This window comes from Arvicanthis niloticus, chromosome 1 (assembly GCF_011762505.2).
Source record: "Arvicanthis niloticus isolate mArvNil1 chromosome 1, mArvNil1.pat.X, whole genome shotgun sequence".
Taxonomy (NCBI): Eukaryota; Metazoa; Chordata; class Mammalia; order Rodentia; family Muridae; genus Arvicanthis; species Arvicanthis niloticus.
In genome coordinates, this window is record NC_047658.1 from 23,328,331 (window position 1) to 23,353,861 (window position 25,531).

Here is a 25,531-nt window from a genome sequence, read left to right on the forward strand (position 1 = left end):
CCCAAGCTCCTCAGGGTCTAAACCACCAGCCTGGGAGCACATAGGGAGGGCCCCATGTCTCCAGCTGTATATGTAGGGGAGGATGGCCTTGTCAGGCATAGGTGGGAGAGGAGATCCTTGGTCCCATGAAGGCTGGATGCCCCAGCGTGGGGAAATTCTAGGGTGGGGAGGTGGGAGTGTGGGAGGGTGGAGGCACATCCTCATAGAAGCAGGAGGAGGGGCATAGGATAGGGAGTTCCTGAGCAGGGGGGGAAATGGGGGATAACATCTGAAATATAAATAAAATATCCAATAACATTTTTTAAAAAGCTTATCAGGGCACTAGTAATTACCCATGTTTAAACTAGAACAGAGCAGCTTCTTTTTGGTATTTTATAAATCAAAGCAAGAAAACTAGTGTTGATCTTGATTTAACTAAGGTAGATAAGTTTTGGATGACAAGGCTATGTTTTTCTTTTTTTTTAAACTTAGTTTTGTTTTATTTTATTATTTATTTATTTATTTATTTATTTAGTCTAATGATCAAGGAGGCAATTATTTCCTTCTTTATTCCAGATTAATTTCTTTTAAAATTGCTATGTTCCTAGATCTATAAGAGATGTAAGCAGACAGACAAAAATGTGTTACCAAGTAGCTAAATGAATGGAATATCCACCTTCTTTATCCATTATGGAACTATTTAAGAAAGGATAAACCTGCCTTTCTGAGCATGGGATTACAGGTTAGCTTGTCTTGTAACAAATGAAAGGTGTTTTTGTAGGTGAAGCCTTTTGCTTGAGTCATAGCTCTGCCAGTGAGTGACAATGTAGTCTTGGTTTCTGAACCTCATTTTGAACATTTTTATATCAAAACAGTAACAAGTTTCCATATTGTTATCATCAGCATGTGTTGGTAAACTTCTTGTAAAAATGGCTTATTTTAAATGTCTTTAAGTTTTTCTTTTATTTTATGTATATGTGTGATTATTTGTGTGTATGTTTGTGGACTACACACACATGTACAGGCATGTAGCTCATGCAGAGGACAGAAGTGGGCACTATGTTCCTCGGGAACTGGAGTCACAGATGGTTGTGAGTTACTATGCGAATGCTGGAAAACCAACGTGGATTTCCTACAACAGCCATTTCCCTTAGCTGTTGAATCTATGTAGCTTCCAGGAAGGTTTTGAATGTCTTGACACAAGTCTGTACTTCATAGTCACCATGACGCTGCTACCAACTAATTTTACATAACTACACACACAACACAATCTAGGTAAAGTTCTTTATACTACAAACTCAACATCATAGAGCTCTTTACATATCCACATATTGTCACAAAAGCCTCACAAGCCCCTTACAGATTCTCATATTATTATTTTTATATAAGAAATAGTTTTATATAAAACCAGAAACATATATACTCGGTTTTTAACACGGTCCGTAGATCCTAAGTAATATCTATCTGTATACTAAGGAAAGTCAAGCTGAACTTTCTCCTTCCAGCTCTGCCATCTTCTGCCATCCCCTGAACTCTGTAACCTGCTTCCCTTTTTCACTCTTACTCTGCAGAAAAACTTTGCTATGTTTCAGTGATCCACAAGTACACTTTAAATATCTCACTGAAAATGCCTTTCACAAGATCTTACACTGTGTGACTTCTCAAGATGCATATAGGTTTCTTGATGGACACGCCAAAGCAGATTTTGCCTAAATCTTTCTTTACTCTCTTTCTTTTTCTTGTATCAGTATGGTAAGATGCTGTAGACTAGAAAATAGTCCTTCAATTCCAAGGTCTGCACTCTCCTCTAGCACAGAAAGCAGCTCAAAATTAATTGCTGAATCCGTAGAATATGAATTTACCCAAGAGACAGTAAATGATGTGGAAAACAGCAACATTGTGATAAGTTCTACCCCTTTGGCTGGTTCTCAGCTATCTAAACACACCCTGTGGCTTTTATAGCTAGACTCATATTAATTAAGCAACGATGGCAACATACGGCCAGGACATTTTTCCAGGGTGACATTTTCTTACTACAATTAAAATTTAAAACTCTTGTGTGTGCAGCTCTCATTCGAATAAAAGGAACTCAGTCTTAACTGTGTCACTTAGCTTCATTAATAGCAAATTTTAATGACTGTATTAGTCAACAGATCACATGATAGGTTATATGGTAACACCCTTCAGTGGCTTATCCTGAATGGAAGTGGTGTAGAATTACAGAGGTGGGAATTGTCTTATCAGAGTAACCTGCAAAGTGGAGAATAAGCCATCCAGCAAGTATCTTCTATAACTACCAGGAGATAGATGCTGAGATTAGGATGTAGAAATGAGCAAAAGTATCTTAGCTAGTTGTCCTTTCAGGGCCTCATGGTGGAGTGGGTGGTGTCAGGGTACTAACTGTGTGTAAAGGGACAATTGTGAGTGCTGTTTTGCTATGGGTGCATAACTAGAGACCTCCAGCCCCCCTCAGTTGAGAAACACTTGGGGGTAAAATCTGGCTTTTATTTCTGTTTCAGTGATAAAGCATCCTGATAAAAAGCAATGTAATTTGGTAAAGTGCTCACAGTTCCAAGTCATAGTTCTGTTGGAAGTAAAGGCAGGGGTGAGCTTAAACAGCTAATTCACCTACTGTTAATTGTAGAGAGATTAAGTCTAAGGGTCCTTGCCTGCTTGCTTTTATTCAGCTAGCTTCCTCTTCTATTGTACTCTTCAGGTTCCCCTGTCTGGAGGATTACGGTACCCACACTGGACTGGGTCATTTTATATCAATTTGCAATTAATATAATATCTTACAGAAAATCCCATAGGGCAGTCTGATGTAGAAATTCTTCATTAGGATTCTCTTTATAGGTTATTCTATATTGTATCACATTTACAAGTAACATTAAGGGTCTTAGATGGGGTTGGATAGCTTTGTAAGACTTACCAAAATGGAGAATTTAAGTCCACACCCTTTCAAGGCATATTTCACATTCAGATAATTTTCCTAAATCAAGAATTTGGGATGAGCTAAACATCTTAGCTATGAGAAAAATGAGTTATTTATGGAGGCAAAATACTGGAGCCAGCTTAAATATTCAAGTGTAAATGATTCATTTTATTATTTTATATATATATAAAAAAACTATCAAGCACCAAACATACTTTTGAAAAAGTAAAGAATGTATTGCCATAAAAGATAATATAAATGATACTTATTGAGAAAAAAATAGGTTTTAAGACACTGGGTATTAAAAACGTCTTTGCTCCCAACCTCACCTTTCACTTTTGAGCTATTTGTCTCAGATGATTTCAAATCAATCAATAAGGATGGCAGAAGGAGCCTCTGCCAATGCCAGCTCTCATTTAGCCCATGTCAGGTTCAAGTGCAACACCTTAAATCAATTATTTCAGTTAACTTCATATAAAGCAGTGGAAACATATTGTTATACTTATTTCTTTGTGTGTATAGAAAAACTTGAATATACCAATATAGAGGTGCATTTTCCTGGAAGATTATATATATATTATGATTATGTTAGCTAAACAAAACCTTTGCTTCCATTACAGCATTCTGTGAAGAGGGTTGCAGATATGGAGGTACCTGTGTGGCTCCTAACAAGTGTGTCTGTCCTTCTGGATTCACAGGAAGCCACTGTGAGAAAGGTAAGATGAATCTGACCTGTTTTTCAGGTGCGTTTATGTAAGTGGGGGAAGCAACTCAAAGAGAATAAATGGAAATGGAAGCTGTTTCCCTCAGGGGTCTCTGTGAGCTGACATTGTGTTTTGATCGTGGATTTTCCAAAGCTGGTTCATTTTGATGACTATATTGGGTAATAGACCTTTTCTTTCTGTACATGGAATCTTATCTACCCCCACTGCAGTGCATCTCGCTTAGCCAGGTCAAGTCTTTTCTCTGCTGTAATTTGCTGTGTGTGTTTTTATTCAGTACTAATTAGAGATAAGGTGTGATGAACTGACCTGCCCTACTTATCATCAACCCGGTAGCTGTTCACAAAACTACTGGAGTTATTACAATCTGCTGTGTCGATGGAATCTGAATGAGCAGCACCTGGTCTTTGCATAAAAGCACGTTAAATAATTCTGGCAGGAGGATTATTAGTGTGGTTAAGATTTTATTTCAATATTGGTTTATTGGGAACATTATCATTCATGAACTCAATCATATAAGGCAGTTAATACCAGTATGTTTCCTCTTATGCACCTTTCTGCTCACACTAAAGGTGGCATTTACATGTGCCACTCCTTAGGGAAGTCTAGTCCATCTGGTGATTGGGAATGGCCTACGTGTGCACATGAGAAATTTGTAGTAGTTTTCACTAGCATGTACAAGGAAACGTCTATTTTTTTTGCCATGCTTTTTCTGAGATACACTCACTGCATTGTGCTTTCCTGAGTCTGGATATCACGCTATAGCTTAGGAAAATGGGCATGATGTTGTATGTAGCCCTATTAGTCAGGTAGATGGGGGTATACTTATCAAATGCTATAGATAAGAATAGATACTGTCTTCTTTTCTTTGGGCTTAAAAGCTTCTGAATTCATGTCATGGATTTTAAAAATGAGGCCATTTGCTGGGAATAGTGGCATCCACCTTTAATCTCAGCATGAGGTGGGAAGCCGAGGTACATAGATTTCTGAGCTGGAAGCCAGCCTCATTTATATAGAGAGCCTCTAGCCATTCAGGACTATACAATGGAACTCTGTTTCGAAAAAACAAAGCACACAAGGAAGTTACCTTTCTTCACTCTGGCCAACAGTTAACATTTCACTGTCTACTCTGAACATTTGCATACTAACCCTTTAAAATGATGTCCAAATTTAGCCTGAAGGCCAGAGGGTGGAGCCAATTAAGCATTCTTCCCCATCCCCTCCCCACTCTCTCCCTCCCTATTTAATTCAGGTCTGCCCTGAGTTTCACGGGGGCGGGGAGGGGTGCACATCCAGATTCCACCATCATCCATCATGCCAATAAAGCTGTTTTGGAAACTCAAGGATGTTCTCATGTCATTGGGGCTGCTCCATGAGGAACCATGGAGAAGGCCTTTAATGAGCAGCTGTATCTACAGCCTCTATACCTAACTTCCCCCTGGAGGAACCCTCTGTGTCCCAGCCACCTTACCCACAGAATTCCTGTTCAAATCTAGTAAACTTAGTGATACCAGCTCTTGCAATACACTTAATTTTAATTATATTTTAAATGAAAAAAGAGGCAGGATTTTTAGGTTTTATCTAGAACCCATTTGTTTCCTTAAACTGGAGAGAATGCTGTCTGTATCATGAAGTTGCAGACATCATTGTTAATGCTGTGCCATCTCTATATAATAATGATGCTAATCTTTTTCAGTGGGTGCTTTAATACTAGAAATAAACATTAAAGAGAGAAGGTGGTTTTTTTTCTGCTTTTTTTTTTGGACAAAATCTTGTGATATAGGCTTGGCTGACTTGACACTCACAATGTAGACCAGGCTGGCCCTCAACTCAGAGTAATTTGTCTGCCTCTGCCTCCAGACTGCTTGGATTAAAGTTGATCACTCCCATGCTACCATGAGATACATATTTTCACTCCCATTTATCCGGATGACAATCTAAAGCTGATCTGGGGTCAATGACATTTGCAAATAGCCCAAACTGAGAGTATTATTCAAATTGCATCTCATCACTTGTGATGGGTATTCTTACTTCATTTAGAGGTTAGCATTAAGGAGATGTGGAAATAAAACAAGAAAGTAAGACCTAATACAATTATAATAGTCAATGCCAAATGTTTATTGTGTAAAGAATACAATGCCTAACTCCAAAAGTTAAGCTATCACTTTCATCAAACTGTATGAATGGGAAATATTGATAAGTAGTAAGAGGTTTTAGAGTGTGTTTTATGCAATAAAATAATAAATTAAAGTATTTAAATGCAGTCCAATATTTTGAGAAATAATAATTATATAATATGAAGAAATAAATTTTGCCTAAAACAAAAATAGTGCATAGATCCATCTCTACCCAGTATCACAGAGTATTGAGGATGAAAGGGGAGAGCCATGCTAGACCAAGACAATGGGAAGAAGTTAGAAACACTGTCTTCTAGATGCAACAGGCAGCTGCAGTCATGAACACACCGAGTCTGTGGTTATCTGCACCAATCCTGCACCTATAAAACTGAAGACACGGGGGTAGGACAGGAACAGTTGGGAGGAGGAAGCCATGGATGGTAGTGGATAAGGGAATAAGAGAACACCACATGAAGTGGATGTGATATCAACACATTTCAGACAAGTGAGAACTTGTCAGAAAAGAATTAAAATTATTTTTTTGAATCACTTCCCCTAGACTAGGGGAACTGGAACATGAAGAAAAGCTCCACAAATTTGCATTTCCACTGAGAAGCACTGGGTACTTCAAAATTTAATCATAATATCTACTACATATTTTAAGATTACAAATCACAGAGGGGAGCATTGCTACACAGTAAGGCCAGGGGTCAGTAGCAGCCCCAGAGAAGTTACAGTGGATCCTTTTTCTTTATTGATTGCCCCTCTGTCCTATTTTTCGTCCACTAAGTGAATTTTTGAAGTACTCCTTATTCTTCTGCTTCTAAGGTGAAGCACAGGAAAATATAGGTATAGAAGAAAATCAAGACAGAGACAGAAAGACAATGTTTCAGGCAAGTCCTTTCTCTTTAGATAAATATTAAATTTTTAACCAGCAATTCCACATGATTGAATTTTTACAGTATCTCCCATGGAAAAGATCCATTAATGTAAAAATCTTCTGCAAGTGATGTTTCTCTGAGCTCATTCATTCATTTAATCCTGGCCAGTGTTCTGTGGGATCCTTCACAGAAAGGTTCAAATACACGCTTTTCCAATTAGTTGTGCACAGTGGATCTGGGTGAATTGTATGGAGATCATTTCAAGTCTGGGTCCTCTCTGGGCTGAATGTTTTTAGTTTTGCTCATTATGAGCATCAAGTTTATTGGCTCATGAGAAGTTCCACTTCATGAGAATTAGAGAGCCAATGGCAGCAAGCTGGTGAGTCAAACACAGTAAATCCTCTATTTGTCTTGTTACAGGACTAAATGGCTTTATTTGAGCCACTTATATTTATACATGTTTCCCTGGATCCTCTAGTTACTGTTTTTACTCAATGCTTGTAATATGTATCCACTCAAAATTCAAGTACATTTCCTTTGGTTGCTAAAGTTGTTCTTTTAAATACAATGTTATTTGTAATGGGTGAAATGGTAGACTCCATTTGTATATGACACAAGGATCAATAACTTTCCACTTCATTTCTGTTGATGTGGGTTTGTTAAACGTCAGGTTTCATTTTGTCCCCGTTCTTTCCTAGACATGTCATATTAGTTTTAAATTTACCCTTTGGGTATTTCTTTTTTTATGTGTTTGGCATGATTTAGTTTCATGTCAACATGGAGATTTATATGGACTAAGGACCATAGTGCTAGGTTCTTTTATTCTGCTAAATGAACATAGTATTAAATTGCCCCTCGACCTTCTTATCTTTATCCCAACAGACTATTGTATCCCTCAACCCTCATCAGTGAAGTTCATTTTCACAGTAGCTGGTTATTTATACAGAATCCCATAATTAGACAACATGCAGAGAGTAAGAGACCATAGATAATCAGCTCCAATTGGGATGTTTATATCACTCTTTCTCCACAAAACTATGGAATCCCCTTGGAAGATGACACAGGGAGTAGATGTCTACAGTAGAACAGTATTTTCAGATATTACAGCACAATGACACGTGCATTCATAGTAGATGTGATGTGCATGAGACTTGTATAGGATCAAGCCAACCAGAAGCCCAGCATGGATAGGGGTGGGGCTTATGAAATTCCACCCCCTAGTTGAGGAGCTATGGGAATTAATGGTTGCTAGGGAAGGGAGAGTCAATTTTCTTCAGGGATGGTGTCCCTGAAAATCTCCACATGGGGCAGAAGATGGTCTCAGAGTCACAGAAACAACACTAAATAGGCTAAGTGAGGTTGTTGTTGTTGTTGTTGTTTGTTGGTTTTTTGTGTTTTGTTGTTGTTTTATTAGAATATGTAAAGTTGGAAGGCAAAAGTTCAGGGCTTTGGAGTGTCTTAGATCACAAGAAGTCTACAGCTTGAATCCATTATCTACAGAAGCTCTAATTCCATGGGGATGAGTTTAAAAAGGAAATTCTTCTCATACTGAGAGTGAGATCTTGGCAAATAGCTTTCACCCAAGGAAGTTCTTCCTTGGGTCCATGAGTGCCTGCTGCTGGATTTCTAGGCTTGGTTTCAGAGAATCAGAAGGCAAGACCTTCTGACAAACACAGGTGGAGCTTTTCACATGTGTTGTAAATTTGGTTTGGTACTCAACTTTGGGATCTAAAAGTTCTTAAAACTAATATTATATTATTATCTATCAGGACCCTAACATGGGAAAAATCCACATGTAGCACATGATTATAATATAACTCAATAAATTTTGATAAATAAATAAATAAACAAACATGTATAAATGGGGACTCAGGTTTCACAAGGTCTAGTCATGACATTTCTTGGATCTTAAGTTATAACTCCAACATTAATTATATGTAAAAATTGTCTTAGACAGAATGCATCATAGTGAGGGTGAGGGTGAGGATGAAGAATACCATTGGGATACTTGGAAGAAGAGTCTAGGAGTTTGGGGCTGTTTCTGATAGCATTGTTAGCATTGGTTTCTGTAAAGCTCTTAGTGCCTTTGCTGTTCAGAAAGAAGCCAATCATTTTAACAGATTGACATTCACCATAAAATAAATGAAGGCTATTAGGAATTACCCTGTCTAGGCTGCATGCAGAAAAATAATAGCTGTTTAGGTGACAGGCAGCACTTGCCTCCCACAAGGCAAGCCTGCACTACTGAACTGTGAAAGTCAAGAGTTTGCTTCAGAGTCTCATTTTTAATCCTGTGTTCTGGAAAATACAAACACCACTGTGACGTGAAGGGTACTGGCTAAACGGAAAGCAAGGCAGCTTTCTGTGACCCTGTGACCACCCAGATCCCAGAGTTACTAACTTACCTTAGCATATCCTTGTAAGCCTTTGTGTCTAAGAACATGTACCACACTATAGATCATGTAGAAAAAGGGCTCACTGAAGCTTCAAGATAGATCTAGAATGAATATAACTCAGGTCTTGCTTCATGCTATTCTAATAAGATTCATTGGTTAGAAAAGGCAGCTATCAGTGTTCAGTTCAGTCCAAAATAGGATGGATAAAAGACCAAGATCTACACATTTCTCCTGGTGCTGGTTGAAATGATAAGCAATTTCTGATGAGGTATGTTGGCTTTATCGCAGCCTCTAGTTTAACAGAGACCTCAGAATTATCTGTGGATGGATGTAGTTTTAACCAAGTAGATGGAGTTCATGAGGAGAGATCCTGGAAGATTATTGTATTAAAGGATGCCTTGCTACGAAAATCTTTCCTGACCTCTCTAGTCCTTAAAAGATAAGCGTCAAATTTTATAAAGACCTGTGTGATTAAACCTTTGCTTCTCTCTCTAGCTTTATCTTCTCCTCTTTTTAAGTCTGAAAGTTTAGACCATTTTAAACTACTCTCAATCAGTGTATGTTTTCAGATCTCTGAGCTTTTTCATTGCAGTTTTTTTCTCTTTGCCTATGAGCTATACAGGCGTAAATATTTATCATGAATATATGTAATATCCAATAAGAGGAATGTCTGGTTATTGAAAATCCCTGATAATTCAAAACAAATTTATTCTCTTACATTCTTTCTTGTTCTTTCATATTCTCTATGCAAGGGTACTAAATCCACCTGTTTATCTTTTTCATTGCCTACCCAAACAGTTTAACCCAATGTTTGAAATTCATGTAGAATCTGTGCTGGATAGTTTATGTCAACTTGACACCAGAAAGTCTAAGCAAAATAACCCTTGCATTCCCTGCTTGACTAATTTAATGACTCAGCAGATTATATCACTTAGCTATCTTGCTGTTGCCCCTTTTCTTCCTGAGAGGTGAACCTGTGACTGTGTCTGTGACTCAGCTCTCAGAACAGTATCTGTAGCTTGGTTCACACTTAAGAAGTATTTACTGAATGAACAAACTCATGGGTCAGTAGGCTTCTTTTATTCTAAGTAAGTATAATCTCATGACATTAGTGTCATACACACTGAAAAAAGTAGTTACCAGGCACCTATGTACTGGTTGCCTAAGCAGCAAACATTTTCCTAGTTCTTATTCTAAGACTCATCAACGGCTGATATTCTGGAGGTGGCTATGTTTCAGCCATTGCGTATGTGCTTAAATAGTTGAAAAGGGGGATATCATTATCGTTCTTGTTCAATCAATGAGGGAACTGAAGGTTGAAGGGGTTGGAGATCACACAAATGGGATTGGCATGTATGTCTACAGCATATTGTGTAATTTCTGTTGATATTGGCTCTACTTATTTGCACTATTAAAGTATTCTTGACAATCTTCCATTTTTCTTCTGTTCATATCACTATCATTTCTGTTGTCTCAGTTTTTATAACTATTGTTAGAGTTGTAACCTAGTAAAATTTTGGTGTTATACTTATTCTCACACTTTAAAAAATAATGCTAGGTCCAAAAAGAGGCAAAAAAAAAAAAGAAAATAGAAAATTTTATAAAAGATGAGAAATGTTACTGAAATATACAAAGCATGTGTGAGTTACACAAAATATAAGTATATAGCTCAATGTATTTCTTTATTTTGCTTGACATCTCATGTACTTCAGGCTGCCCCCAAATATTCAGTATAGCTGATGATGACCTTGAACTTCTGATCCTCCTGATTCCAGAGATCTGGGATGGCAGATATGTATCCTTGTGCCCAGTTTATTCACTGTTTTGAAGACCGAACCTGGGACTTCATGCATGCCAGGCAAGCCCTCTGCCAACTAAGCTGTGTTCACAGCTCCCATTCTTCTTTTAAATTAGTGGAACTATCCTTTTTTTTTCTCCACAGAGCTGAGGGTTAATCCCAATAATTAATAACTATACCAGATTTCCTTTCATGTTCTTTAAATAAATCCAATTACTTTCACTTGGAATGTTACAACTCATTAAGTTTTAAAAATTAAAAGTAAGGTCATTACCTCCTTCTCCTTCTCCTCCATCTCCTGCTCCCTACCTCTGGTCTTCTCCAAACATTCTGCCTCAAGGGTCCATAATTCATGTTTTTCTGGCCTTTAGGATTGCCACGACAGATAAGTTACTATTCTGATATGTTTACTTTATATGATATTATTTTGGTCTGGTTTGGGTTTACATCTTGACTATAATGTGGCACGAACAGGTTCTATGATCATATCTTTGTTGTTGTTGTTGTTACTCCTTTTGCTTGAAGGTTCTTTTCTTTCTCTGGATTTGAAAACTTGTTTGTCCTAGCTTCATTGCATAGACTTAAATGTATGTATCATAGCTCCCTCTTCTGTCTCATAGATCCTTAGGTTTGGTATTTTGATCATATCCCTAACTCTTGAACATTGCTGTTATGATTATGTATCTTTTCTTTGTACAGATGATTGGACTCTATCTTCCATCTGTAATGTCCTTTGTTCTCTCTAGTCAAGCATATCAGTGGCAGTATTTTTTTCTGTGCACATACCTTGGCTCACTGAGGTTTTTTTCTCCCTCTATCTATTTTCAAAAACTTCAGTTTTCTTGTTGATCTTTTCATCTATGTAGACTTTCCTCCTATGTTTCTTGTTTTCTCACTCATTTTATTGACTTTGTCCTTTGTAGCATTGAGTTTCCTAAGTTCTAGAGTAAATTCATCTGCTTTATCACATCCACCTTGAGGTCACATGACCAGAAGTCATGTCTCCTTCCTTTATATGTTTCTTGAGTTTCAGTGTTCTGAGTTGTACATTGACATTTCGGGTGTCTCTTCTAATTTTATTTGGAAATCTTGTTGAACAGCTCCTTCTCAAGAACTCAGTGTCCAGTCTGCTTTGAAATGAGGCATTGGCTTCTCCCTTTGTGATAGTCACAGAGCTTCAACTCATCTGTCTTCCTCCTCTTCCTCCTGCTCCTCCTCCTCTTCCTCCTGCTCCTCCTCCTCTTCCTCCTGCTCCTCCTCCTCTTCCTCCTGCTCCTCCTCCTCTTCTTATGACTTCAGCTAACCTATCAATTTGTGAATTTATGAAACTATTTCTATTTTTCTTCTGCCTCAACTCCTCTCTTTAAATAGGTTACACAGAAGTAGTTTCTTCTACTCTACCACATCATCCAGATTTACCCTTTCTTTATTTGAGAAGAGCTACTTTAGGGGTGGTAGAGGAGGGTGCTGTGTGACTTTTCCTTTTAGAGGAAGCAGTAACTAGATCAACGAGTCTAGACCATACTTGCTAGATTTCATTTTAAATTATTCTAATACTTGTGTGTAATTCAATGTTTTTATCCCTCCCGTTTACTATTTTATTATTTTATGAGTATGGTTGGGATTTTTCTCTATCTTACCTTTCTACTTATTATGCTATTAACTTCTACTATTCTGTTTTATTGTCATTGATTAAAGGCTCTTCTATCTAGTAGTTTGCTTTGTTTTGTTTGATGTTTAAATATAATGACAAGAGTTTTTGTTTCATGATTCCTTCCTAACATCTACTTTGTTAAGTTCATCTTTTCCTCCTACTTTGCTTTTTTCTCAGGCATCTTTGCTTTTTCTCAAGCATCCTTACCTATCTGCTCATCTTTTAGATAGAAGCATTAAAAAATGTTTATTTTAAACTCATTTTGTCTGTGTGGCATGGTAATCCACAGTTTTTGCAAAGATTAACTGCCCATTACCCTGGAAAGAAATGATTAAATTCCTAGATGCGTTAAATGTGGTTGCTGGTATGCCTGCATATGCCTGCAGACAACTAGGCTGCAAAAGGCAAGAGTTGAAAAGTTCGGTCTATAAATTTTCACTTGGTGCCCCTCAGAGCCGTGGTACTTCTGCTCTCATCCATCTGGATTTGTGGCACCCTATGCTGAGAACAGTGCTGTAGCATCTGCTGTGTTGAGAAAGGCATGTGATGGGCTGGGGTGAACAAAAACTCTGAGGAACTGCTTTTTAATCTAATTTCAAGTTAATTTTCCTCGTTTAGCCTCCCTAGTGTTTGTAGTTGCTGAGATAAAGCACCGTTCGTCCTGGGATCCAAGGTATAAATCAGGAGGCTTTGGGCTTTCTCCTCAGTTGGACTCTGAGCTATTTTTATTATGTCTTCCAGTTGATTTAACACTCATCTATCTCTTTTCTGGTTTCCAAAATTATGTTGCCCTTATGTCCTCTCCTGTGTGCTTTGCCTTTGAGGCCTCAGACCTTTTGATTTATTTTGTACTATGTAGTTATTAGTGTTTTTGTAGGTGAAAGCAGAAATAGATATGCATATTTAACCCAGTGTTTTCAATCAGAAACCAGGCTCTCACTTCTAAAATTGTGTCTGACCCCTGGAAAACAATCTTAAGAAACACTGACCAATGTGATGATTTATATTATTCCTTTGAAAATAATCAAAGAGTACAAATGTTTCCTCTTTTAGAAGGTTTAATAAGGTTAAGGGAAGAGATAAGATTTTTTAAGTATCCCATCTCAGTGGATCCTTAAACATATGAGGAAAGAATACTTGAAAAGATGAAAAATTTGCCTTTAGAAACAGTATATCAACATAATTTCAAACACCAGTAGAGCATTATTTAAGATGTTAAATGTTTGAACTGTTATTTTAAATTTTCAGAATATTCTGGGAATAAATTATTATTCCACTAAGGATGCTAAAGTTAGGTCAAAGAAAAACATTGAGGGCTATTTTACATTAAATTTCATTTGAAATATAATTTCCAATTATTTGGAAGTGATAGTTTCAGTGGTTTGGGAAATGACCAAAGGAATGTAAATAAGGGAAGACAGGAAAAGGGAACACCATGCCATGTGTAATTGGGGTTGAAAGGCAGTCAAGGCACCACAGATGTGAGCTCTGGGGTCAGACTCACTTAGCAGCTTCATTAATGATCTGGAAGAAGGAGGATTCAACAAGTTAATTAAGTCTACAGAAGGCCCTTTCTGGAAGTTACAAATACCAGGAGAACTAAGAAATAATAGATAAAAACCAGGAGGTCAAGAGCTACAATAGCTGTGGGCACAGAAGAGCACAATTAAATTTGGGAGGAATAACTGTAATTGAATACATTTCATTCAGTGAAAAGAAGAGTTAAAGTATAGTCAATTAATAGTGCTCAGAAAAATGGTAGCTTTGGAAGTCCTGGAGGCTGATGAAAGACTTAGTTATCTGCCAGAACAGGACTTTCTGACTTCAGAAATAAATTCATTTAATAATAAAAAAAATGTGCTTCTTGGTGAATTTATTTATTCATTTTTGTTAATACATAAATGAGTTGGCTAATTTCCTTAATAAATTCCTCCAACCTTCAGAGGTGCTTATGTTATAGCTTGGTATAGAGATTAGACAATTGGAAATGCAGGTTACCATGTTCATGAGATCTAGGTCAGGGGGATGCTTGGAAAAACACAGCACGAGGAACTTCAGAGGCAGGTCCCACTAAAGGAAACTGTTGGTGTGAAGTTATTAGGTTGGGAAATAATAGATGGTATATTTATTCCCTATTCCAGAAACACAATTGACTATAAGAAGGCCTGTAAGGTCTGTGTATTAGAATAACTTCTCTACTTCCAAAGGTCAATAGACCTCTACTGAGACCTGGAGACAGTAGAACTAACTCTGAAGTACATGTGGTGCCCATTAGATCAGAAAACAGCAAAATGGGAAAAATAATAGGCAACATGTCAATCTGTGACCTTGTCAGCGCCAGATGATTTTCAGCACAGTATTTACTTGGATGATCACTTTAATTCTCAGATTAATTCTATAGGACAAGAAATTCTCCAGTCACAAGAAAAACAGGAGTCTAGAAAATGTCAGACAAAGCACCTAAGGTCAAGCTTATATAAGCCCAGGGACTGTGCTGTTACAAAGTCCCCGTAGAATATTATGTGATAGGTGTAAAATGCATGTATATATACATTTTGATCCTTCTATTGGATTTTATGGGCTAAATCTAAGCAGAAAAGTACTTTCTTCTAAGACTGTTATTGACAGAGTTGTTCTGCTAGGTAACATGGGTGAGCAGAGGTCATTCTTCAACTTGCAACGACAACAAAACAATTCTTAAAGGGAGATGTGTATGATACCTTGGTAAATTGATTAATGGTCTTGGGAGGTGAAATAAATCAGCTAGTTAAGAAGCATTACACAATTGTGTAGTGTTCTGAGCCTCACCAGTGTTAGTGAAAATTGAACCCCAGTGCTACTATTTTAGAAACTGCATCATTGAGAGTTTAGGCATACTTGTTTAAATATTCAGATATTATACATGCTCAATTACATTACATATTAAAAGTCTAGATATCTATTAGCTGAAATTTCTCCTATATAGAAGAAACCAGAATTACCAATTTCATTTGTGTAGGTCACCCTGCACCAGTTTTAATAGGTTGCTGGTGCAACTGACCATATTTAGAGTTAGTTATCATCACAATGAGAGTTGAAGGAGTTAGAAAAAGTGAAGAATAAAAATTTTTTGTTTAGAAGCAGTTAAAAATGGGAAACGGTATTTTCATGATGTATACTCAGAAATCATCATATCCTTGGAAGTGGACAAATAGAAAGATGAACTTTTCTTTCCCCACAGGAGTGTGAGCAAAGAATGAGGGAGAAATGGCCACACAACAAGAAGGGTCTTGCATGCTTGATGCTGTAGCTTCCCTGCTCTTCGTTCCTTTGTTCCTCAAGCCTCTGAACACTGAGTGCCCAGCTGAGATTGGCTCTGTGCTCATAATAGAAGCAAGCTGGTTTGAACTGGAACCTAGTTGCAATTGAGGGATGTCCATTGTCCCTTTTGGAGGCAGAGCAAGTAAATTCCAGAATTATCTTCAGACAAGTAGCTGCTATTCTTTCTGATCTGTGAACTTATGTTTTGCCAAGTGAAATGCATAAAAAGAGATAGAGTTTCAGTTTATGGATGAGAGATCTAAAATGTTCCTTCTATCTTTGCCTATAGATATTAGAGCTCATGATACCTTCTGAGAACACTAGAAAAATTTATCCGTGACAGATTGGAATCATATCTATTAATGTAGTGACATCAAGTTTTCTGTCATTCAGTACCATAGGAGAAATATTACAGGCCATGCATGGAGTGTAGAACCTTGGAAACCATGAAATATTAAAGGTGGAATTCTACTTTTTGACATCTGTGGAAATTGCATTGGCCTCTCTGAAAATAACACCTGAATTGAGTCTCAAATATGAAGAAGGGACTTGGAAAAATAACAGAAAAGTGACAATCAATGCACAAAATCAACCAGGTTTGAGAATTTATTGATTAAGAAAAACAAACGAAAATACTAGCTGAGATGACAGCGAGACTAAAGAGAGCAGATCAATCCACAGGCACATTAAATGTCTTTTCAATACTGTCTTCGATTACAGTGGCAAGGAGCTGGAGCTTTGCTTGAAGCAGTATTCACTTGTGTGTGCAGAAAACAAAACTGCCTGCATCACATAAATGGCTTTTGTTCCAGGGTCTTGTCATCAAGGTCTCTGTAATCCAGCAAGTCATTCCCATGGACGTGCTCACTACATACAGTGGGAAAAATGTCTACAGGGAACCAAGATGGTAGGAGGTAGTTGTGAGTACAGCTACTTTTTAAAGAGATTTTCCAATACCAGCAATTGAATTTGCCACATTTGCCAATTTTATTAATGCATTCACATGTAACAAATTATAGACACATTAGTCTACCTCCTTTAGTTAAGAACAAATGAATCTAGAATGCCAAGCAAAGAAGAAAACTGATAGATAATTTCTAAAAGAAAGACTCACATCCAAGGAGTTGGTAGCAAAGAAAGACTTGAGGAACCTCGGGTGTTTGTTTATCCTACATATGGCTTCTTCAGTATTTAAGTGTATTAAGTACTGAGAGGGCAGGGGATAGGGCAGTGATGAGAGCAGTACCTGCATTCACACATGCTGAGTACTTTCTGTGTAAATTATCTGAACAGATTCAGAGCATCAGATGTTAAGGGAGATGCGAAAGACACATTAAATCATTATTAATCCATGGTTTGAAAGCATTTGTTGTATAGGAGAGGCAGAAGGTGTTTGGGTAAGGTTTGAGGGGTACATTGCTTTCTATTCTTAGAAGAAAAAATCAACAAAATTTTAGTAAATGACAGTCACATGACTCTCATCATAAGGGTGACTTGGAAACATGCACCTCAAGGAGAGAAATATAGGAGTCACAGAAAGGTGAATAGAATTCTGTGCCCTGCAACTGCAGGGCATGCCTGGGGAAAGACAAATGACCCAGCATGAGAGGAAGGCTCATGTTGTGCTTATTCTTATTACCCTCAGATACAGGGGTATTAATCATCGCCCTTGGTTGCAGCACATCATGGGGCCATCATCTTGTACTCTCCCCTGCTTATTTAATCTATTCTATTTCTCAGTCGCATTCTCTTCTTGCACTTCATCATACAGCCTTGTAATACATCTCAGGTCCTTGCATACTCGACTGGGTTTATCTAACCATGAGTTACTATTTTGGGGGCACAGATCTATAATTTGCAGAGGTGATATAATTCTACATATTTCATGATGACCCAATCTCTCTCAAGATCCCCACATTTTGTTTAAATATAAGGTTTCAGTGAGTTATCTGATGCATTCAAAGTCAGCTGACTCCTCTGATCCACCTTATAGTGTTGTGTGTATTTCTACCTGATTTCTCACAAGTCTCATTTTCCCTCCAACATAATAAATGCTACTGTGGACAGACTCTTGTATCTTCCTTCATTGACTTGGGCTCCCTTGAGACATGGCTTCCAAATAGCATCAAAGTATAGAATGAAGTATAAATTGTATTTGAAGACTGCTGGAACATCTACAGAGCACTTGTATAAGACTGTATTCTATAGGCATTGCTGGGGTGATGGGCATGCTTTAAGTGTGAGCCTGCTCACAAGTGCCAAGTGCCACCATGGCATTTTTCGGATTTACACAAATGATGGTCATCTGTCTGTCTGTCTATTCTCTCTCTCTCTCTCTCTCTCTCTCTCTCTCTCTCTCTCTCTCTCTCTCTCTCTCTCTCTCTCTCTCTCTCTGGGTTCTAGTTCTCCATTATGAAATCAGTTGGGAAGCTTTAGCCCCTCCACATGTGAACTTCCCAATATTCAAGTGGCAGACCTAAATTTACCCAAATTCATGCCATTTTTTTTTGTGTGTGTTTTGTCCCTTACTCCCAGATGTTATGTTCATATTGGGTCATGACACAGTCCTCTCCTGTATTCATAGTCTTCCTGTGAGTTTGAACTCATGGCTGATGTTGATGAGCACCTGATGCCCTCTACATCTCTGGTTTTTGACTTATGGAATCTTATTCTCACCCTGCCAGTGTCAAGATATGTTAGAAAGGAAAACTGACATGCCATATACAAAAATTCAGATTTCTCCGTTTTATTAACACCTTACTCTTTACTCTCTCCAGTTTTGTAGGTTGCACTGGTTCCATCTCTTTTCTTTCTGCTTGGCCACTGGTGTCAGAATGAATTATCTCTACTCACCATGGTGTCAGGATTCTGGGGACATCATCAACATCAGAAGGCACAGGAAGACATGGCCTTCCTGTGTTCCAGAGTAGGGAGGGGACGTTGAAAGGGCCCATGTCAGTCACACAGAAAATAAGACACTTCAAGACACCATAGATGGCACTAATGGCAACTTGACAGTATGCCTTTGAATGTCACAGAAAGAATATGGCAAGGAAAAATACTGCATTTAGTTTCCATTCCTTTCCTTCTACTTAAATTATACAACCTTTTCTATAACACCAACTGTTAAATCAAAAACACCCTTGCCATAAAGCAATCTTAATAGAAAATACAAACTGTCTTTTCAGTGAAAACATAAAAGATTTTTATCGGTTGATAATGTAAGTTCTTCAGTCTGATCTTCTCTGGGAGCCAAATATATATTGTAGATAATGTAAGTCATTTGGAAATCATGAGGTTGTCCCAACTATCCAGAAAGAAACAGAAAGTTAAAAGGGACAGTTGGGAAGATTTTACTTCTTTGACAAATATGAAAAGACATATTTTGTCTAGGTTCTTAAATAAAATTGCTTACCTGACAAACTACACACACACACACACACACAGAGAGAGAGAGAGAGAGAGAGAGAGAGAGAGAGAGAGACAGAGAGAGAGACAGAGAGAGAGACAGAGACAGAGAGACAGAGAGAGAGAGAGACAGAGAGAGAATTCTGTGTGTGCATCTATGGTGTGTCTGTGTGTGTGTGTCTGTGTATCTGTTTGTGTATTTATGTGTATGTGTGGTATGTATCTCTCTGTGTGTATATATATGTGTGTATGTGATTGATATATATATATATACATATATATGTATATATAATGTATGGGTGTGTTATGCATATGTATGTGTCTATGTGTCTGTGATATGTGTATTCATGTGTCTTCATCTACATGTGATATTTATATCCATGTACATATCATATGATAGACTTATACTATACAGTATCTCTGATCTTAAAGTATAATTTTGGGCATCCAGGGTGATCATTTCTACTTTTTTGCTGAGGATTATATGCTGTGCTGCAAGTAGGTTTAGCTTGTGCCTTGGGCATAGCTTATGTTTTCAGTACGGTTTCCATTCCTCTCATTTAATGTTTTAAAAATAGGAAAAGAGATAGGCTGCCACTTAAATCTTAGAAATGATCTTCAAATCTGACACCAACATTAAACATTTATATCTAGACTTTCAAAGAGCAGGTGCTGGCTTAGATAATTCAGTGGGCCTTCCTGTGGCTTCTTGCAGCTGTCAAGAAGTGGCCAGTGATAGCCTTGAGTTTCCTGAATTTTCAGCTACCCATCCTGGTGTCAGTTCATGCAGAAGGAATCTATACTGATCTGATCTGGCAACTGGTCTTGAAGGATTCCCTTCTGAACCATTCACATACTTTGAACATCTCCTTCATTACCATCTCCTGGTCATCCACACAGAAGATTTAAGGCAGAGTTCTTACCTACAATATTTTCCTTTACAAGATGTTTAGAGATGCATTTCCCCACACAGTTATCATTTTCTAGTGGTGAATTTTCAAAGACTCCAATTATAAATCTATGAGGCCTATATACTTATATATACTTACTTATATATACTTATATATACTTACTTATATATACTTACTTATATATACTTACTTATATATACTTATATATACTTATATATTTACTTATATATTTATATATACTTACTTATATATACTTATATATACTTATATATTCTTGCCATGTAGCCCCCATCTTTACTGAATCTAAGGTTCACACATGCAAATGGAGAAAGGCAAAAGTAAGATGTAAAATATGAACTGTAGAAGCTTCAAAACAAGTTTACTGGTATCCCCATTCAAATGTTTTATATATAAATATATATATATATATATATATATATATATATATATATATGCAAGCATGAAGAGTATTTCCTAGAATCCACTCATCTTTTTTCTCAAAAGAGCCTCTAGTGGCCTAGAGCTCATCAAAGAGGCTAGCATGGCTGGCCAACAAGCCTTGTGGACTCCCTACCTTTATCTTTCCAGTATTGGGTTTACAGATATAGCCCCATGCCTGTCAGTGTAGCTGATCTTTGGCTACTTGTGGGTTTCTTTCATCCTTCCCCACCATTTTCCATTCTTTCTACCCCCTAACTCTAGATAGGGAAAAAAGCATAGAAAGGTAAGGGGATGACGTTGTTTGTAGACTACTTCCTGCTGATTAGGGGTCTCAAGTTCCTTAGGGTAAGTTTGATCTTCACAGTCAGGATACCTAATTTCTTCTTATTTCTTCTTGCTCATAACTACTTAGTAAACCATGATTAAGAGCAACTAACAGCAACCAATAACCATTGACCAACCAACTAACAACCATCCAAACAACCACCAATAACACACCACCTCTCTCGGGGTCCTACCTTTTATATACCTTCTGAAAAGTCTCCAGAATGCCAAACATTACACAATAGCAAAAACTAACTGCAGCTGGCAAAAATGACTTTGCTAGAGCACGAGGCAAATCACAGTCAGCTGCTGTAGACAATCCAAATCAGCCCCATATCCTATACCTGGGATTAAAATAAAAGCCCCGTCTCTCTCTCTCTCTCTCTCTCTCTCTCTCTCTCTCTCTCTCTCTCTCTGTCTCTCTCTTCCTCCCTCACTGTCTGTCTGTCCTGTCTGTCTGCTTTCTTTCCTTCCTTTCTTTCTCCTTCCTTCCTTCCTTCCTTCCTTCCTTCCTTCCTTCCTTTCTTCCTTTCTTTCCTCCTTTCTTTCTTAAAGAATCCACAATTATTAGTACATGGCAGTTTTTATATAAATTCTGATGATCAAATTCAGGTTTTTGTGTTCATATAACAAACAATTTTTTTTTATCCAATAATTGACCATTCTTTAAAAGATGGCCTTTGTGCTATAATCAATTTTCATGTCATCTCATCTGATAGGAGGACTACTTTCAGCTACCCTCTTTAAAATAAGCAGACATCTGAACTAAAAGATCTTCCCTTTTATGTTACATCAGTATTATGTAGAGCCTACTGAAATGGCTGAAAACCTCCTATCGCCTGCTAAAGTCACCCTGAGACAGAGCTGAGCATGACAACTCTTGATCAGATCACAGTGTGATGGGAACAGCTAAGTGTTATCTGTCATCATTGACACTGGTTGATTCCTAAAGAATTGAGTAGCAGCTCAGTTGTCAATAACTGTAGGGAAGGCGTTGATTGGAGTAGCTGGTCTACTGCTAAATGTGCCCTTTGTTTCTAATATTGATGCTAACTTGTACCACATAGCATTTATTTTTGTTTCTGTACATTAAAACCCCACTTTATGCCTCTCCCTCTTCTTTCACAGACTAGAGGGAATTCAATCTCTACCACACTGAGTAGTGGTCTGCCAAGGATCACAGGACTATCTTGGGGTCTATATATATAGTAGACATTGGCTATTATAGATTGGTCATTCAGTAACCCTTTATGAATATCAATCACAAAAACTTTATTAGTAGCTGAATCCTTCCCAGAGTGCCTTGTTTTCTACACACTGAAATTCGAAGGCCTAGTTGGAAGGCTTAGCTGGAAAGAGGTGATCAGTCTTTTGCTCTTATCTATTTTCTTCTGGACTAACTTTAAGATTAGTCAGGTCTCTCCTGCTGGTGAAATATTGGCCCAAGCACCTGGCCTCACACACTTGTTATCTGGGCAGATTTAAAAATAGCTAACTGGGTCTTCCAAGAATTATGTCTTTATTGTCTCAGGATGTGTGGATTAGATTAAATGGTATTGGTAGATAATTTTTGTGTGAACCATAAGGCCCGAGGGAGAGAGACACACATAATAGAAACTAAAGAATATTAGAAAATGATATGAAATAGACACAGGGTTTTTGAAAAACAGTGTGTACCTAGAAAGAGGAAGTGGGCACTTTTCCAAAACTGACAGCTGTTGTTAATATTCCTCTGTGTTCTCAAGACCAGCCCTCTGTATTACTACTCTCTCCACTCTTGATCTCCATATCTGTTCCCCTCTTCACTCCCTGAATGAGACTTATACATCCTCCTATGAACCCTCCTTAATGCTTAGTTTCTTTGGGCCTGTACATTGTAGCATGGTTATCCTATACATTATGGCTAATGTCCATTTATAAGGGAGTATATACCATGCATGTCTTTCTGGGTCAGGGTTACCTCAGTCAGGATATTTTCTAGTTTCATCAGTTTGCCTGCAATTTTCATGATGTTTTTGTTTTTAATAGTGGACTATAGTTGAATAGCATTCCGTTGTGTAGGTGTACTATGGTTTGTTTTTTTTTTTTTTATCCAGAGAAGGGGAGGGGGAGGAGAGGAGCCTAGCAGGCTGTGATCTGAATGTAGAGTGAATAAATAAACTAACAAAAATGAGACTCCTTTGTGGGCTCACCATTAAGTTGTTCCCATCCATTGTAGCTCCCTCCTTTCTGTGGAGGGATGACAATGGGTGTTCATATGTTGCTACTATCTGCAGAAGAAGTATTTTCTGTTCATCAATATCAGAGAGAGGCTGCCTTTCATTTCTGCTTCTAAACCTCCCAAACATTCCAGCAAATGCTTCTGCCTAAGCAGCTGCAGTGCTTGATTTTTTTTTTTTTTTTTTTTTTTTTTTTTTTTTTTTTTTGGTGAGCTTCAGGTTTCATAAGAGAAAAAATGTTACTTTCATTTTTTTTGTATTTTTGAGAATTTTATATTGTATTTATATTGTTTCATGTTATATTCATATTGTTCCACTCCATCTCTCCTCTCTAACTTCTCCTATGTGGCATACACTCTCAAATTCAACACATCTTCTATAATTACCTCTCTCTCTCTCTCTCTCTCTCTCCATTAAATTGCAGATAGCTCATTATCTAGTGGTGGGACCTTGTGAAATTCCCCCATCCATGTTGGCATGTGACTGTCAACTATTTTGCTTCTCCAGAATGCATTGTAGGGCATCTGGCTAGGGTCAGAACTGAAAGAGGCTAGGTACAACACATTAATATTTCCAGATTTGTCTGATTCACAAGTTTGTTTAAGTAGGTCACATACTCAAAAGATATGGGTACATGATTTTATTCACAATATTCTCCAGACAGTTTTAGTGTACAGTTTAGGAAGCAGAATGAAAACAGTTCAAAGATTTCATAAGTACCCTCTGAGCATGTGGGCCACTAAGAAAATATTAAAATGATTTATGATTTTCTAGCATGTCTTTTCAGGTCCACATTGTCTTAATATGTTAACATATAATCAGAGTGAAGCTACAAGATTTTGAGCTGTTTTTATGGAATAAAGTTTATAACTAACTGCTTGTCCTAGGGGCTTATTGTGGTACCTGTAGGATGGTAGCTTTTTTTGACCAAGTTACCAAATTGTTTTATGTAAAATGAAAAGAAAAAAATCACAATAATGAGATACGTAGACTTAGTTCCTCTTCATGTATCCAATCTGGTCTGGAGCTAGGATTAATTCAATGTCTTTTTCTCTGCAAAGCTCTTAATCTGGTGCTAACATTGCATCTGGGTCTCCTGAAGTTTAGATCAAGGATATTTCAAGGGTATCAAATTCTCCTTCTCAAAGAATCCCTTTATTATCTTGGTGGTTTATGTTGTTTGTCTGCATGGAATTTTTTTGATCATTAATTGAAGTAGAAAGGTCTATCCCAAATATTAAGTGACACCATTTGATGGACTTTGCCCTGTCTTTATAAATAGGAGATATTTATTATTATTCAGCTCCATCTGTCAGAGTTGTCTTGCTGTGATGAACTGTGTCCCTTTGAATTGTGAGCTGAACTAAATCCTTTCCCTCTTAAGTGTCTTCTTGTTGGGTATTCTGTCACAGCCACAGCACAAGTAAATAAGTGAAGTTACTTATTTGTGGGAGGACAAGGACAAAATGGCAGACTCTACGTCACTCCTACTTCAGCCAGAGACGTTTCTCACCCCCCAAACAAGAAGATGAATGATAAAAAGATGAAAAGATGATAACACAGTTTTTGTTGTTCATGTTGTTGTGGTTGTGGTGCTGATGGTAGTGGTAATGGTGGGAGTGATGGTAATAGTGGTGGAGGTAGTTATTTTTTCCCAAACCTCATGACTTCTCATGACTGTGTAGTTCTATTTCTTACCCACATGGGAAGACAGGTGGATGACCCAGGCTCTACTGTACCCAAGTTTTCCCCTTCCTGTAGACATTGGCCCCATTCATTAGGATGGTCTCTAGTTTGGTTCCAATTAAGAACTCAGATGTATGTACCACCAATATGGTTTTACATACACAAATTGAGTTTATTAAGAAAATTTCTATACCACAGATTTGATAATCTGCAGAAAATGGATATATTGCTACTGACATTCAATTTAATAAGACTGAGTCAAGTGAGATATAGTGGCAAGTTTTATGTCACTTGACACAAACTAAAGTCATCTGAGAGAAGGGATCCTCAATTGAGAAAATGTTTCCATAATATTGGGCTGAAGACAAGCCTGTTGGGCATTTTAATTAATTAATTATATCTCAAATGCCACTCCCCTTTTCAGTACCCCCTCACAGAATCCCTTTCCCCCATCCTCTCTTCCCTTCTCCTCTGAGAGGGTGCATATCCCTTCACCCAGACACATGAAGTCTGCCAGATTAGGCCCATACTCTTCCACTGAGGATAGCCATAGAGACTGAGCTACACATTGGCTATGATTGTGCCTTGGTCCAGCCTGTGTATGTTCTTTGGTTGGTGGCTCAGTCTCTGAGAGCTCCCAAGGGTCCAGGTTAGTTAACTCTGTTGATTTTCCTGTGGGGTTCCCATCTTCTTCTGGGCCTTCAATCCTTCCCCCAACTCTTCCATAAGAGGCTCTCACTTTTGTCCAATGTTCGGCTATTGA

General features: G+C 37.7%; 1 protein-coding gene across 2 annotated transcripts in view; it reads left to right on the plus strand.

Annotated features, from left to right (window-relative positions):
* Nell1 (neural EGFL like 1) overlaps nucleotides 1-25,531 on the plus strand; it is an 823,979-nt gene that overhangs the window by 657,010 nt on the left and 141,438 nt on the right. For both annotated transcript variants that reach the window (XM_034515089.2, XM_076934998.1), the window contains exon 15: nucleotides 3,532-3,627. In XM_034515089.2, coding sequence (XP_034370980.1) covers nucleotides 3,532-3,627 — 96 coding nt within the window. The remainder of the gene's footprint in view (nucleotides 1-3,531; nucleotides 3,628-25,531) is intronic.